At 38.6% G+C, this 13413-nt stretch overlaps 1 protein-coding gene across 1 annotated transcript; it reads right to left on the minus strand.

Annotated features, from left to right (window-relative positions):
- Positions 1–2489: 2489 nt before the first annotated feature.
- LOC149116902 (olfactomedin-like protein 2B) lies at positions 2490–12936 on the minus strand. The gene is made up of 8 exons (XM_089282583.1): positions 12805–12936; positions 12673–12713; positions 10725–10805; positions 9464–9586; positions 8998–9070; positions 4700–4967; positions 4053–4303; positions 2490–3243 (listed from the first exon to the last, which is right to left on the minus strand). The coding sequence occupies exons 3-8, from the start codon at positions 10767–10769 to the stop codon at positions 2978–2980; spliced, it is 1026 nt and encodes a 341-aa protein (XP_089138709.1). The 5' UTR covers positions 10770–10805; positions 12673–12713; positions 12805–12936; the 3' UTR covers positions 2490–2977.
- Positions 12937–13413: the final 477 nt, after the last annotated feature.

A 13413-nucleotide genomic window follows, 5' to 3' on the forward strand; every position in this document is an offset into this window, starting at 1 on the left:
CTTGACGTGGTTACCGACTGCAAAATAGAAAAGACCACAGTGTATCCGCTATTTTTCTTATTCATTCAATTTTCAGCAGTAGAAATTAGATCAGTCTTTTCTCACGCAAAGCTTACGATTGGTTGATCACAATGACTGGAAAAAAAATTGGGGTGCCCGTGTTCGTTGGTGGGCTAGAACCATTTTTCAACTGACAGAGCTCGATATCAAGGCAAATCTGCCATGTTTTCAATATGCGCGTGCACGAGCACTCGCTAATGACGCCATAAATTATGCGCAGTAAGGATGCGCAATGCAAAACTGGGGAATGACCTTAAATGAGGTAAATCGCGACTGTTTATTCCATTCTTTACCAGTTATGCCTGACTCGTATAATTCTGAATTACGCTGTACGTATAGATCTCCCAATCTAGACCTCCAAACTGTTTCCTGAGGTAAATTAACCACCACTGGCGTCGGCTCCATTAGATAGATAACCTTTATTTTAAAACGATGAGTATTAAAGCTACTTGAGCTTGTGGGGTCGTTTGCAATTAACTAATCGCTAAGTAACTAAAAACTAAAAACTAGGGGTATTTACAGAAAAAACGTTTGAACTTAAGTCAGCGATATATACAATAAGAGATTGTTAGCATAAGTTTTTAAGTATATGCAAAGTCATCTTTTCTAAAATTACAAGTGGATGCAGACGTTATCTTAAAGCTGAATTCATTAAAAATAACTAGAGATTTAAGCTTTAGCCTGAGGTCACGATATGGAACATTTTTTGTCAGGGCACTACAGTTGTTGGTCACTGCATTCCACAGGACTGGGCCTCTGAACGCAACAGAGTCTTTCATGTAACGCGTGTTGAAGCGGGGAACAATTAAAGAAGCGCAGGTCTGGGTTGAATAATTTGTGGCCCGTTTCTTAGAAATCAGATCGATTAATGTGACAGGTAACCTATCGTGAAAAGCTTTATGAAAACAGATAAAATGGCTGATCTATAATAAATAGACAGAGTGGGCCATTGGGCCCGTTGTAGGACATCAACAGAAGCCATGTCTTTCGGCAAGTTAAAAATAAGCCTCGCAGCCCTGCAGTGAAGTCTTTCCAGGGACTGAACTAAGTCGGAGTTGCAGCAAGATCCCCATAGTACAAGACCATAGGTCACTGAGGGCAAAATGACCTTAAAATAGAGATCCTGACGAACGTTCCTAGGGAGAAATCTCGAGTTCTTAAGTAATCCTAGTTTTTTAGCAAATGATTTTTTGAGTTCCAGCATATGCGGAGTTCAGGTCAGTTTCTCATCAACGGTCATTCCCAGTAATCGTGATTTCGATACCCATTCAATTGTAGAGTTTCCAATGAAGATCGGGGGAATATTAGCCGGGAGATTTCTTCTAGAGATTAGTATGGCCTCACTTTTACTTGGGTGGGGTGTTAATCTGTTAATGAGGCATCACTCGTTTAATTCACGTACGGCAGAATTTAACTGGGCAATACTTTTTTCTGCCGTGTCACTCACGCAGTAAACCGTTGTGTCGTCGGCAAACATATAGACGGATCCGGAAGACACAGAGGACGGAAGATCGTTCGTGAAAAGAGTGAAAAGTGTTGGCCCCAAAACGGACCCTTGAGGAATTCCGAAAGAGATCGGCATCATTTCTGAAGTTGCTCCATTAACAGCTGTAAATTGCTGTCTTTCCTTTAAGTAACTTTTATGCCAGACCAGGAGTAGTCCTGATTTAAGGAAAGCTAAATCATCTTATTTTTCCACCATTTTTAATGAAGTCAAGTCCTCGAGTGCATACTGGAATCTTCTTAAAAGGGCTACCAACCCCAAGGTCCGCAAAAACATTGGGCCTCTCAATTCACCCTTAATATGCAAAAACTTGGTATTTTCAACTTTTTGGATGCGTTCAACGCGACGCAGTTTTCGTTGTCTCTGATGGCGAAACTAGTGAAAAAAATTGAGCCCCATGGACCAGCTGAAACTGAATCAAGTGAACTAGCAAATGAACCAGATCCGACCAAAAGTGTTCCAGGCTTACCGGTTGAACCACCTTAACTACGTAAGCCAAAAAAGCCAGGTGACTCAGGTGAACCATGTGAAATTACCGAGCCAGGTGAACCAAGTTAGACAGATGAACCAAGTAGGCCAGGTACATAAGGTTAAAAAGGTGAACCAAGAGGGCCAGTTGAATCAGGTGAACAAATTGAAAAGGTGAAAAAATTAGACCTATATATTGAATCAGTTTAACCAAGTAAACCACGTTACCCAATGTAACTGGGTGAACCAAGATAAGGTACATCTAGTGACTAAGGCGGCAATTCGAAATACTTGAAGGACGAATCTCATCAATTAATATTTAATTAATATGACCTTTCGCGTTGTTAGAACCAAATGTTTCCCAGAATTTGCCAACAGTTTCAAACAGTAATAATAAATTACGGTTATTGCTAAACTTAACTCGTTCACAGCTTAAGTGACAACAGTATATTATAGATTTCTTTCTCAAATTTTATTTCCGCATTCAGCTCTAAAGCATTATAAGCATTCTATTTCCTTGCCATCAAGACGAGCAAGTTTTCAGCCTTCATGCCCTTACTCATAATTCATCTTTTTATTTGACGATACATGTGGTCATTTTAGCTTTTACGTTTTGTAATCATTACTTTACAGGCCTTCTTCAAAAGAACAGACGTTTGCAAGAGCGTTTCGTTAATGCAGAGGAGAGATTTAAGATCAAACAGATTCAAAAGCTCTGCATGTTCTTCGTGTAATTTGGTGTTGCAACTTCTAAAAACCTACTTGAAGTAAATTGGAATATAATTTCGTCAAAAGATGGTTAATGTTGTATTAATGTTTATGACTAAATCAGGACCGCCTATAAAAATTCAAATTGTGACTGAATATAACTGCCTTTTTTATGCGTCTTCTACAAAACAGCAAAGCAATCAGCAATGTTCCCCTTCTCGATGTTTGCCACTTCCTCTATTTACTTGGAACTTGTTCCTCAAAAGTAAGAGAGTAAGTAACTTGACGCCTGTTGTCCCAAGCGTACAGCACTTTTTCTCTGGGGTTGTAATCCACCATGGAGTTGTAGCCATACTGGTTTGTGAACTGTATGTTGGGAACCCACTTTGTTGATGTCTTGGTGTCGTAAGCAAAGTTGATGGTAGTGGACTTGCTGTTATAGGCGTCGATACAGTAAATCACTCCACAGGCCACAAATGCATTGCCCATCGTCCTCATTGGTTCTGTACAAAAGCAAAAAAAAAGTATGTACCCTTGCCAGCTCAGTCGGACGCAATCATTCTCTTTGTTAGATGGAGCAATGAACCCCTCTTTATACCATAAACTGTATGCACTTTTTTGCGGGACACTTTTTTTTTAAATAAGGATGTTTACCACTGACTGCTACGTGTAAAATATACCATAACTTTGCGTGTAAAACTACAGATGACGTCGCGATTACTACAGTCGTTGTCTCGTTGGGAATTTTTTACCCTTTAATTTGTCTAAGGAGCTCGCGCTAATGCTTTTGTGTGCGCTTGTGTGTTTTGCAACTTTATATATTGAGAGTTATTGAGCGTGCGCTCGGAGCTAGTGAGAAATTGAGACAGTTTAAACGCTCAGGGTTGCCTGTCGCAATAACTTTACATGAACCTTCTAACGATGATTCATGCCTGGAGACTTCGGTGGTTTTGTAAATAGATCATTACCCTAATAACAGGACCTCCTTTGATACCAGTGTTTATTACACTGACGGGGTTTATCTTGAATAAATTATTACATTATTATTAATTACTACTTCCTTCATCACACACACAAAAAAATGAAAAACTCAGCTCTTACCACGTCAGAGGAGGAACCGGATCGAAAATATATATTAATTTATTTTTATATGCAGCGGTACGTTTTCGTGAATATCAGCTCAAGAAACCGAAGAGAAATACACGTATTTTTCTGTGCATTCATTTGTTCCAAAAAAATCAAGGAAAATTATTAAACTTCCCGGAACGGCGTTGTTTGGAGGTTCGGAGAGGTGAATGTAGTATGTGCTTACCTGTGTGCAGTGTCCAAGTTTGAGTGATGACGTTTTTGTAAACATCAATTTTGGATGCGTACAGTTTCCCGCTGTTTCCAGTACTACCCCATAGTACCCACAATCCCTGTTCGTCAATTGCCAGGTCCATTCCAGTGTAGGAGGTTTGCCATTGATAGCCATTCCTCCTAGCTGTGTAACCGCTCACGCTGATTGTGGCCTCGACGCTCTCTGTCAGCAGACTGTACTTGTCGATGTGGTTTGAATTTTCTCTGTTAGGACAAAACAGGACAAGAAAGAAAGAAAGAAAGCATGAATAATCGAAAGAAAGAAAGAAAGAGGGAAGGAAAAAGCCCTAGAAAAAAGAGAGAAAGAGAGAGAGAGAGAAAGAGAGAAAGAAACAAAGGAACAAAGAAACAACAAGATGGAACTTTTCCTATGAGAATAAAATTGAGCTATTTTAGTCTATTTTGGTAGTTTTGGTTAGCAGCAAGAAAACAACAAGGTACTCTTGTTAGCAACCAACAGCTTTCATACCTCGAAATATTGATAGCTGAAAGACTACTACAAACGAAGAAAAGTAGTATGGTTTAGATAAGAAGGATCAGAAAACGAGGTATGAAACCTGTCTTCATGAAATGTTATGTGAAGGACACCTAAAACATTACCTGTTATAATAGAGATATGGTCCATATACCACTGCTCCAGTTCCGTCCCATTTGTAAGGCAGTTTGTACGTCTTACGAGTCACACCTGCTTTGAACTTGTCCATATTTTCAAATTCTTCAACAACGTCTCTTCCATAATAGGATTCCATCACGAATATGGTCTCATAACCCATGATTCCTAGAGGGTCTTTCATCCAGGCTCCTTGGACTTGCTGGCGTGCATTGTGAGTGACAGGTTCACCAACAGACTTGATATTAGTACAGCTGTCTACAAGAAATCGAGAACAACGCCAAATTTCACATGGTTAGTATGGTTCGATAAGACAAGACCTAGTCATTGATGATTAAGCTGCTAAGCGGCGCTCGCTTTGCAATAACAACTCTCCTTGAATACCGTTTTTTTAATATTATCAATATAAGCGTCCTTATTCCAACCCGCGTCATTTCGAATAAGGGCCCCCATAGCGAAAGTGACATTCAACGACATTTACATTGAATGGACTGATTAAAAGAATGAATTATGAAGTTCACTTTAAATATTGCTGGAACGGTACGACTATCGCCATATCGGAGTCCCTATTCTTACAGATCTTGAGTTGAACTATGTGCTGTTTTTACTAAAATATTGTAACAGATAAATATGTATTCAAAGAGAATTAAGCGCCCTCACTTACTTTGGGTAAATCATTAAAATTGAGCCGTACATAACATCTGCACTGAGGCTGTATTAAACCGTATCTGTAATTGATGTAATTAAAGTTTATTTTGATCTTTATTCTCGTTAAAAGCCTTAGTGAAGGCTCTCAACACGAGAAAAAGTAAAAATAGAGGTAATAGAGGGTTAATTGTTACTGGCAGATTTTTGTTTTTCATTCCTTTTTTGTCTTCTAACCCTAACCTCTTCTTCCCTGACCATTGCACGCGGGTTTGGATGTTAAAATTAACGGTAAATTATATTTTACTTCGATAAATATTTCCAGGTTTGTTTTCATTCATTCGAAATGAACGAAAAAAGGTAAAGGTGTTGGACGTCCAAGGTATTTTTAGAATGCCGCCAAGTTTTAGATAAGGAATCAAAATGATAATTACCCGATCAAGTGTTGAATAGGCTTGCTACTTCCATTACATGACATAACATGTAGGTGTAACCACGCTTTTTTTAAACTTATTCATCTTTTTTGAAAAATTTTACAGTGCACGATATATTTTTTCCTGTCACCTCCCCAGTTAGTAAAAAAATTGCATACCTCGCATTTGTTTTGCGTGCGCACTACGCCATCTGCAGGTACATGTTTACAGTTGGATTTCAGTATAATTTTCGACAGATAAGAGCTAGTTTTTCCGCTGGAAGACGTTAACAGTTAGTGGGTAGCAATATGCTGTTATTCTGGTGTTCCTGGTTTAAGTGCAGTTTCATTAAACTTGCTTTCATTTTACTGAGTACTTGGTAGCGTAGTTGATTGCATCAATGTCAACCCCAGCGCGCGCGTGGCGCTTAAGGTAGCTTACTATAATTTTTCTGAGACTCAATAGCGCGCTCTACCATTGCCTGCCAAAGTCAGTATTAAGGTAATTCCCCTGAAAAAAAAACTGTCAATAGATTTTTGTTCAAACGTTGTCCAATGAATATTTATCATATGAGAACTTTAATTATAACATAAATAGGGGGGGGGGGGGGGGTGCCCATGCTCGTTAAGGAGCAGTGAGGCATTAAAAGTGTCCCATTTTAGCATTATTTAATGTTTATTACAAGAACGCATTCCAAGTTATGTAAACTCTTTGTGAGCCCAGGCTCATGAAAACACGCCTAAGACTACAGTCAATACTTGTGTCGGACACAGATAAACTTTTTAAGTTTTATTTTGACAGACAGCTGAATCCTTGTTAAAATATTGGAACCAAATTGCTTGCCACGGCTATCAAACTGCAAAATAGAAAGACTACAGTGCAGCTGCTATTTTCCTTATTTATTCAATTTTCAGCAATAGAAATCAGATCAGTCTTTTCTCACGCAAAGCTAATGATTAGTTGATTGAAAAGACTGGAAAAAATTCGGGATGCTCGAGCTCGTTAGTGAGCTATAGCCATTTTTCAACTGACAGAGCTCAATATCAAGGCAAATCCGCTATGTTTTCAATGTGCGTGCACGAGTGCGCGCGAATGACGCCAGAAATTATGCGCAGTAAAGGTCCGGTAATACGGGCAACCTTTTTCTTCAACTTTTCTCGCAACATTGTTGCATTGCAAGTTGAAACACTCTGTTGCACGTGTTACCACTTCTGTGACCAACTTGTCTCGCAGCAAACTACAGTGTTGCAAGTTGAGGCAGCATGTCGCGCAAAGTAGGCTCGAGTTCTACTTTCTGCAACAAATTTTAGCTTTGTTTTGAAGCTATAACTTGTCTCGCAACAAATTTGAGTAATTGGCTGTCGCAAAGCGCGGCAACGAGGCCAAAAAAATAACATGGCGGACGGTAAAGACGAGCTTGAGTTCGAAGTAGACCAGTAACTCTCGGAAAGTAATAAATTTGCGCTTTGCAAAGACCTCGAAGGATATCATAGTCTTTGGGGCATCTCGTTTGTCCGTTCAAAACAAGCGGCAAAACAGGCAAAATGCTTGGAAGAACTGTTGCAGAAATACAACTTTTCGCTTAGCTATCTTTTACAACAACAAAACTTTATTTTGTTCCGAAACGACACTGAGCTTCATACTGAGAGAACTTCGTTGGCACTGAAAATTAAGAAGAAAATGACGGCCAGAAGTGGAAGTGGAAGTTCGTCGAAACGCTAAATTATATGAAAGGCCCATCTTTATTTACACACGATTGACCAATGAAGCGTGTAGAATTAACAGACTTGCAACACTGTATTTTGCTACGAGAGAAGTTGGTCACAAACGTGGTAATACGCGCAACAGAGTGTTTCAACTTGCAATGTAACAATGTTGCGAGGCAAATTGAAGAAAAATGTTGCCCGTATTACCGGACCTTAAGGATGCACAATGCAAATGTGAGGAATCACCTAAGGTGACTTACTACAGTTTTTCTGAGACTCACTAGCGCGCGCTATCTCTGCCTGTCAGACGTCAGTATTAATCGCGCGTGCAAAAAATGACGCAAGTATCCCTAAGAAGAAACGAAATCACTTCAGCACTTGAAAGGCGTTAAATCACTTCAGTATAGGTAGCAATAGTTTCAAACTCCGTTCAAATATGTGTCTAAGCCTAGGGCCAAAACAATATGACAAAAAAGCTCTATAAATAACCGGTAAAAGAACTCTAATTTACTCTTGCTTTCTCGCACGCGATACATGGTATCACCTGAGCGCGCGCCTGAATGAATAACCACGTGTGACAGCACGCGTGTTTTTCTAATTTTTGTGACGTCAGCGTGACCAAATAAAGGCTAATATTTTCGCGTTCCCTTCGGTGAATTTGTTTTATCAATTTGACTTACTTTTAACCACATGCAATTCCTATGAAATACCCTATTTTTGTTAAAATCTGTCATAGCTAATCTAATATCTTTAGAATAATGACAAATTACAGAATATTGGAAAAACCATCTGAACAACCTAGACTTTTTACTAATTCAAAATGTCAGGCAATATCATTTTCATGACGTGGCGAAGTATGAAAAATTTTCACTGAAGGAAAGTATAAATATTAAGGAGTTTAGGTCAAAATGAGAAATACATCTGCCTGTTATTAAATGAGATGTTGCCATGGTAATGACCTTAATCCAAAAATTGACAACCAAAACATAAACCTTATTTTAACAGTACCCATACTGGTAAATCTCTACAGGGAAAACTTTAAGAGAAATTAACTAAGTTTCCTTTTCTAACTCGCGCTCTATAGGCAGGGTGTTCGCAAATGCTCTAGGGAGCCACCTTGATTCAACTATGCCTTGCGTGATGCGCAGAACGTGTGCGCACGAACAAAAAGTAGGCACCGTCCTTATAAGCAAAACAATGGCTGTGCACGTGCGTTATAATTCTTGGTACATTTCTTTGCCGTCCTCTGCACAACAACAACGTAAATTACAAATTCTACGTTGTCCAGAGAATGTGAACCACGACGGCTAATTTTTTAAGTTTATTTCAAATGTTTCGCCCTGTCCCAGATTCCGTTTCGTGACAGTTTCGACACTAAGAATCAAAGAAAAATGATTTAAGAGTATAGTGAGATTAGTACGTGAAATATAAAATCATTTTTTAAGCGACGTTGTCCTCGGCGTCGCGTCCTGGTTTTTTGAACTCCCTATTACACCATACAGGAAATATTCCAAATTAACAAACCTCTCTGAAGGATACGAGCAGTCTTCTTTGCCTTGTCCAGGCCTGCGCGTTCTTCTTCAATCAATTTTTGCAGCTAGTAAAAAAATCAAACTGAGAAGACAAGAAAAGGGCTACAGGGTGTAAAATCTAGTCTGAATTTCAGCCGGCTGAAATTCAGACTATATAAAATCGGGACCATGGAAAAGTATCAGTTACGGCAAAATAAATTACATTATTTTGTCGGCTATCTTAGAAACACGGACATGAAACAAAACAAAAAAGATCAATAATATCATCTCAAGCTTTTAAACTCTCTCCAAACCGTAAAAGTGGACTAAACTGATAAAAGAGCGGCGTCCTATGTACTGCTGCACTTTACAGATGGCCAGATGCGCTCCGATTTTCTATTCTTAAAAACTTACACCTCCAGCACCTACAGTAACTTAGTAAATACAACTTGTTGATATCACCATGGACTTGAACTTACCTGTGTCTTGGCCAACTCAACGGTAAGGTCCTGAATTGTCAGCTTGGATGACTGGTCTGCCTTATAAGAAGCATCGCGCTTTGTTCGCTTAACACTTACCGAGGAAGTGCCGAGCACACCACCCTGAAATAATTATTTATCTCTTATTAACCGAGCAGGAGGTCTGTATGGGAGAATCTTGACCGGGGTCGTGAGTACGGACCGAACTTAACGCAGTGAGGTCTGTACACACGACTGAGGTCAGGATTCTCTCGTACAGACCGACTAATGTCGGTTAATAAGATATTTATTATATGGTGCAAACAAGAACAGTTTAATTCGTTTATTTAATGTAACTGGTTTGTAATTACTGACATTTTGCTTGCGAACGGCAATGAGCTGAATTTAATTCTGCTAAAGTTTGCTCGTACTCGTTACTTTTTTTTCTCATCAGGCTTTTTTGGCACTACCATAAATAAATATTGTTAGATGAATATATTCAATGATTTTGCATTAGTTTGCAACTCTTTCTCTGCAAAACATTACCGGTCTAGATGCCGGTCTAGCTGGTCTGCATACCAACCATTTTTTCTTTACATCTAACATCTAAAGTCATGTCAGAAGGAGGCCAGTTCATGGTTTCAGTTATGCACACAGGAAAGAGAAGGCTGCTCTCTAACTGATTCTCATTAAAAAATTTTTAGATTTAAAATTTTAGAAATTGACTGCGAGTTTCCAAGGGTTAGCAGAATGAAAAGAGCAATTTTTTTCTCTTTCTAACTGACTGAAGACAATTGATTTTTAGAGGAAAGGTGGGTTTTTGTCCTAAACTGACTGTACAGTTATATAACTTGAAAAGGCGTGCAGTCGAGCGAACTGATGGTAAATACAAATCAGGAAACATGTTTGAAAGCAAACTTTTCAGTTGCTTCAATCTCCAGTTGAAGGTTCGTACATTTTTATTTGTCAAAATCAATTGTTCCTCTTCCTAACTTGAGTGAGGAAGTGTAACGGAATTTTTAGAAATTTTTTAGAATCAAAACATACCGAAATACCACCTTACAATTATCTAACTGACTTGAAAAACTGCTAAGAGGCGAAAAATATAAATTGTCTCCGCAATTACGGATGTGATATGAAGCAAAAACAAATTCTGCTACAGACAAAGAAATCACCATTTTGCTGCAATTTGTCGAGTTTAACCGTATTGAGTTTGAGTAGGCTGTTTCACTCCATGGCGGGAAGGAAAACAGACATTATAAGAAAAATACAATGATCTTACCAGCAAAAAACAGCAGCAGAGCAGTGGAAGGTATTGGAATGCCATCTCGTTGATTCAATGACTTTTATGCCTCTTATGAATCTGTAAATTAAAAAACAAAGCAACCGAAAATTATCTTTTAAATGGTTGATTGAAACTTGAAAAAAACACCAGAGAAAACGCCAGGAAAACATTCGGGGTAAAATATGTAGTTTTAAACCATCATTAGTGTACGCCGAAGGACTTTCATTCAAGCTTAATTTTTTTTTATCTTGAGTCATTTGCAAGCATTAAGACATCGAGAGCTCCGCAAGGCGTCACATTAGTTTGCTGAGGAGATAGGTAGACAACAATAGAAACAAATCGTTTGGGATAAATGGTTGCAAATGTGACGAGTTTAATTGAAACTAAGGTTACAAACAAAGATTAAAATCTCTTCTGGAAAGTTGGTGTTAAAACTTTCGCCACAAGCCACAACAATGTGGCAACCCCACCAAGACGCTGGCGGAACTCTGGAAAGAAAAGGCACACCGAACAGTGGCGCCACAGCCCTTGACTGACCAGCGTCACTGAACGAAAATTACGGGGCGACGCGCATAGCAGGTCGCAAAATTTAAAATTACGAAAACTTGGGTATTATTACCAGCCTGGAAACAGCCCTTGTCTGACACAACCGGGCAACAATATGGAATATAGCCAACCATAAGTCTTACAACGAAGACACGATGACGCAGATCTTATAGTAAGGAGATCTGGTAACTACAAACCCTGGCATGCCCTAATAAAGTACTTCCATTAAGTTAGAGAGTAAATGAACGGCAATGAATAAGCAGTCCAGTACCTGACCTACATTGACCCGACTAACATCGTAACAATCATGTCACTAACTAACTGAACGTGCTAAGACAATTGGGCACAGACTCGCGATATGCTAAAGAGTAACTTATTATCCAAGGAAGAGATCAAGCACTGTGCTGAACAGATACACTAGAAGGAAGTCCGTCAATGAAGAAGCAGTCTTATACCTAACCCTCCACATTGACCAGACTGACGCCAGAAAAACATTCGGGGTAAAATATGTAGTTTTAGACCATCATCAGTGCACGCCTAAGGACTTTCATTTTACCTTAATTTTTTTCCGCTTGCTAAGTTTGCGGTCAGTTGTCTTTCCTAAAACTTCGGCGACAAACTGAGCTTTGTCCTTCAGACCGTTTCTTTTAGCATATGGTCTCCATTTCATTGTTAAACTCGCGAGATTTTTCGCTTTTCGAAGCTGGGTTGCTTTTAACCTTACTATTGTTATATTCAGCGCACGCATAATAGATCTTTCGATAATCTGTTTTTGTTTGTTTATCAACTTTAGATATTGGTCTATCGGCACGACTGCAAATAACACCTTTATAAATTTAGTGCAATGTTCAAGTTTGACTCACATCTTGGAAAATTTCAAGCACATAAGGTTCTTCGAGTCGATTAATCGACCATTTACCTCTGATTTGAACTTAGAATTGTTCCTGTTGTTCAAAATGATGAACAGATTGCATTTATTATCACGAAATGAAAATTTCCGCAATTTTAAAACTGAGCAGGCAATACTTACACCAATTCATACCGTATGCTTCCCATGATTTCCAACAATTTTTGGAAATTTTTAAACCAAATACCCGTATCCCCGTGATGGAAATTTCTTTTCACCTCAAACTTAGGAAAATGATTATTTAACAGATTGCTTGTTGATTACACTGAAACACGGAAAATTGTTGTTTTTTTAACTTTAAATTAAAAAACATAAAGCACACTGTTAAAATCACATTTCGTTTACATCTACGAAGTATGAAAAATCTGAGGAACCTGCAAAGGGCTGCCTACTAACCCAAATTTCTCTTTAAAGATGCATGTAATCGTGCGATATAACAGTTGTTCAAAAGGTTTGCATTCCTGACAGTTTAAAGTATAAACAAAAACATACCTGTTTCCAGTTGTCAAATCCACTACAAATGAAGACGTTGCCTTGAAAAATACAAAATATGCCCAATCAGGTCTTTTTTCCAAACGAAAAAGAATTGAAAATCGAATAAGTGAACAAGAAGGTGCCGCTTACCTTTCAGTTTCGGCCGCTGAGATGTGAGTGATTGCATGAATCAAGGGTGAGCGTTTACATAATCACAACAAGGAATAAAATCGTCATTGGATTACATGTTTGAAATACATTTGCTCCGCTTCACTTCTTCTATTTGAATGGATTTCAGAAACGAAGAATGGTTATGCGATGTGACCTACTGAATAAGACAATCATCAAACAATCATCAACGAATTCATCAATCATCAATGAATCATCAATCAACAATTAACTGACACGGAACAGCCTTTGTGATAGTTCTATCGAAGGAAATAAATTTCGTACAACAATCAAATTTTTCTCTTCGAATTTAATAGTGGCTAGCTCGTCCAAAAGTCGATAAAGCGGTATTAAAAGATTAAACTTTGTTTTCTTGTAGTTTCGTCTTCTTTCTACCAACTTTCATCTTGTTCTGTCAAAGCTATATACTGTATATCGTTTTTGATGAAGAAACTTTCCTCCTTGCTCAAAGTTTGGCTGCCAGTGGCACTATTTATTTTGGGTTGTTTGACGGCGATTACGTGATCTAAGCGAAAACTTTAAAACAGCCCGGACCTAGCCTTTGCATCCGCTCCCAAAGACAAAAACTTT

This window comes from Orbicella faveolata, unplaced genomic scaffold, assembly GCF_042242905.1.
Source record: "Orbicella faveolata isolate gen_17 unplaced genomic scaffold, um_ofav_v1 contig_12, whole genome shotgun sequence".
In the NCBI taxonomy this organism is placed as follows: Eukaryota; Metazoa; Cnidaria; class Anthozoa; order Scleractinia; family Merulinidae; genus Orbicella; species Orbicella faveolata.

Coding starts and splice junctions, on each gene's coding strand:
- LOC149116902 (XM_089282583.1), bottom strand. CDS start 10,769: ATGGCATTCCAATACCTTCCACTGCTCTGCTGCTGTTTTTTGCTG. Junction 4,968..8,997: donor TGCTCGTATCCTTCAGAGAG/GTTTGTTAATTT, acceptor GATTTCTTGTAG/ACAGCTGTACTAATATCAAG. Junction 4,304..4,699: donor CCATATCTCTATTATAACAG/GTAATGTTTTAG, acceptor TTGTCCTAACAG/AGAAAATTCAAACCACATCG.